The sequence below is a fragment of the Solea senegalensis genome, linkage group LG1 (assembly GCF_019176455.1).
Source record: "Solea senegalensis isolate Sse05_10M linkage group LG1, IFAPA_SoseM_1, whole genome shotgun sequence".
NCBI lineage: Eukaryota > Metazoa > Chordata > Actinopteri > Pleuronectiformes > Soleidae > Solea > Solea senegalensis.
Genome location: NC_058021.1, coordinates 22,193,332 through 22,194,623, shown reverse-complemented (window position 1 = coordinate 22,194,623; position 1,292 = coordinate 22,193,332). Strand labels below are relative to the sequence as shown.

Genomic DNA, 1,292 nt, shown 5'->3' with positions numbered 1-1,292 from the left:
TAAAAACTATAAACTATAATCAAATCAAAATCGGTGGTCACAAAACCCTCACAATCCCATGTGAGGGTTCATGGGATTCTTGGCTTGTCATTGGTTACACCTCCTTGTGAGTGAAAGCTGAAGTTCACCTGAGAACAATTGTTCAATTTAGGAAAAATGAGAAAGGTATAAAATTAGCTTGACAGAATGAAGAATGATGAAAAATTGTTGAACTAGTTCAACACTTTTGTATGTAATGACTCAAGCAATGAAATGAAGACTATTAGTTTTAATGGGAACAACTATTCAGCATCCCTGCAAAGCTCTGGGAATAAAAAACACAATCATTTTTACCATTTTTGCGTTTATTTGAGACACACATTTTGAGATGCCGTACTTAGACATTTGTTCACTCTGACACTGAAGATTTCCTATCACAAAAACGTGAGACGCTGTCATAGATGAATGGCTGGTGACTGGGGTAGCCAAAACACTCGCTTCTGAGCTGGTGATGTTTGTGAGCCGCGGCCAAAGCCTCCACATCTGAGTGATGCCCCTCCCTCTTGTAGGTCAACAGGAAGCGGCCGAGATTGCTTTTGTAGTCCAGCACCATGCAGTCGGGGCAGCTTTCGTACAGATCTATGACACCCATATCGTTGAATGGTTGAACGCCTTCTTCTGTGTGCACTGTGGCAGATTCGGTGATGAGTCTGTGGTGGTCGGACTCAGAAGCGTTAATGGACATGTTTGCAGTGTAGACGGTACACGACACGTTGTTCTGAAGGTTACTCTCAGTGAACACGACGGTTTTGTTGTCGGCGAGGAGGCGGAACTCGACATGGGAGGACGAAATATTTGGGAACATGTCCCAGGCGTGAGGATTGTCACTGACGGACCAGACCAGAACCCAATGCCCAAAGATCTTGTGCAGGTCTTCTTTGGGCAGCATCTTGTTCACACCGTCACATTTCTGGTCGGTGCCGGTGCTGATGACCGTGGCTGCCGCCAGCAGCAGTAGCAGCGGCACTGCCTGTTTCACAGCACAGATCATCCTGCTTTGAGACAGAAAACAAAAACACCCTGGTTCTGTCAGGAGAGTGGAGAGAGAGGAGTAAGCTGGCCGCTTATAAAGGCTCTGTGTGTGTGTGTATGTGTGAGTGTGAGAGAGTGCGTGGGTCTGTGTGTGTGCCCACTGTGTCAGTGACTCTGACTTTGTTTATTCATGTGGGTGAACACAGTGTAACAATAACGACCCTTGAAATCCTGTTTTGCACTGTAACGGCTGCAAATGCACATGTATTTAAATTGTAAAA

At 45.6% G+C, this 1,292-nt stretch overlaps 1 protein-coding gene across 1 annotated transcript; it reads right to left on the bottom strand.

Annotated features, from left to right (window-relative positions):
- Window positions 1–323: 323 nt before the first annotated feature.
- LOC122770660 (saxitoxin and tetrodotoxin-binding protein 1-like) lies at window positions 324–1,083 on the bottom strand. The gene has a single exon (XM_044027640.1). It carries the CDS (start codon window positions 1,028–1,030, stop codon window positions 389–391), a length of 642 nt encoding a protein of 213 aa, XP_043883575.1. The 5' UTR covers window positions 1,031–1,083; the 3' UTR covers window positions 324–388.
- Between the last annotated feature and the right edge of the window lie 209 nt (window positions 1,084–1,292).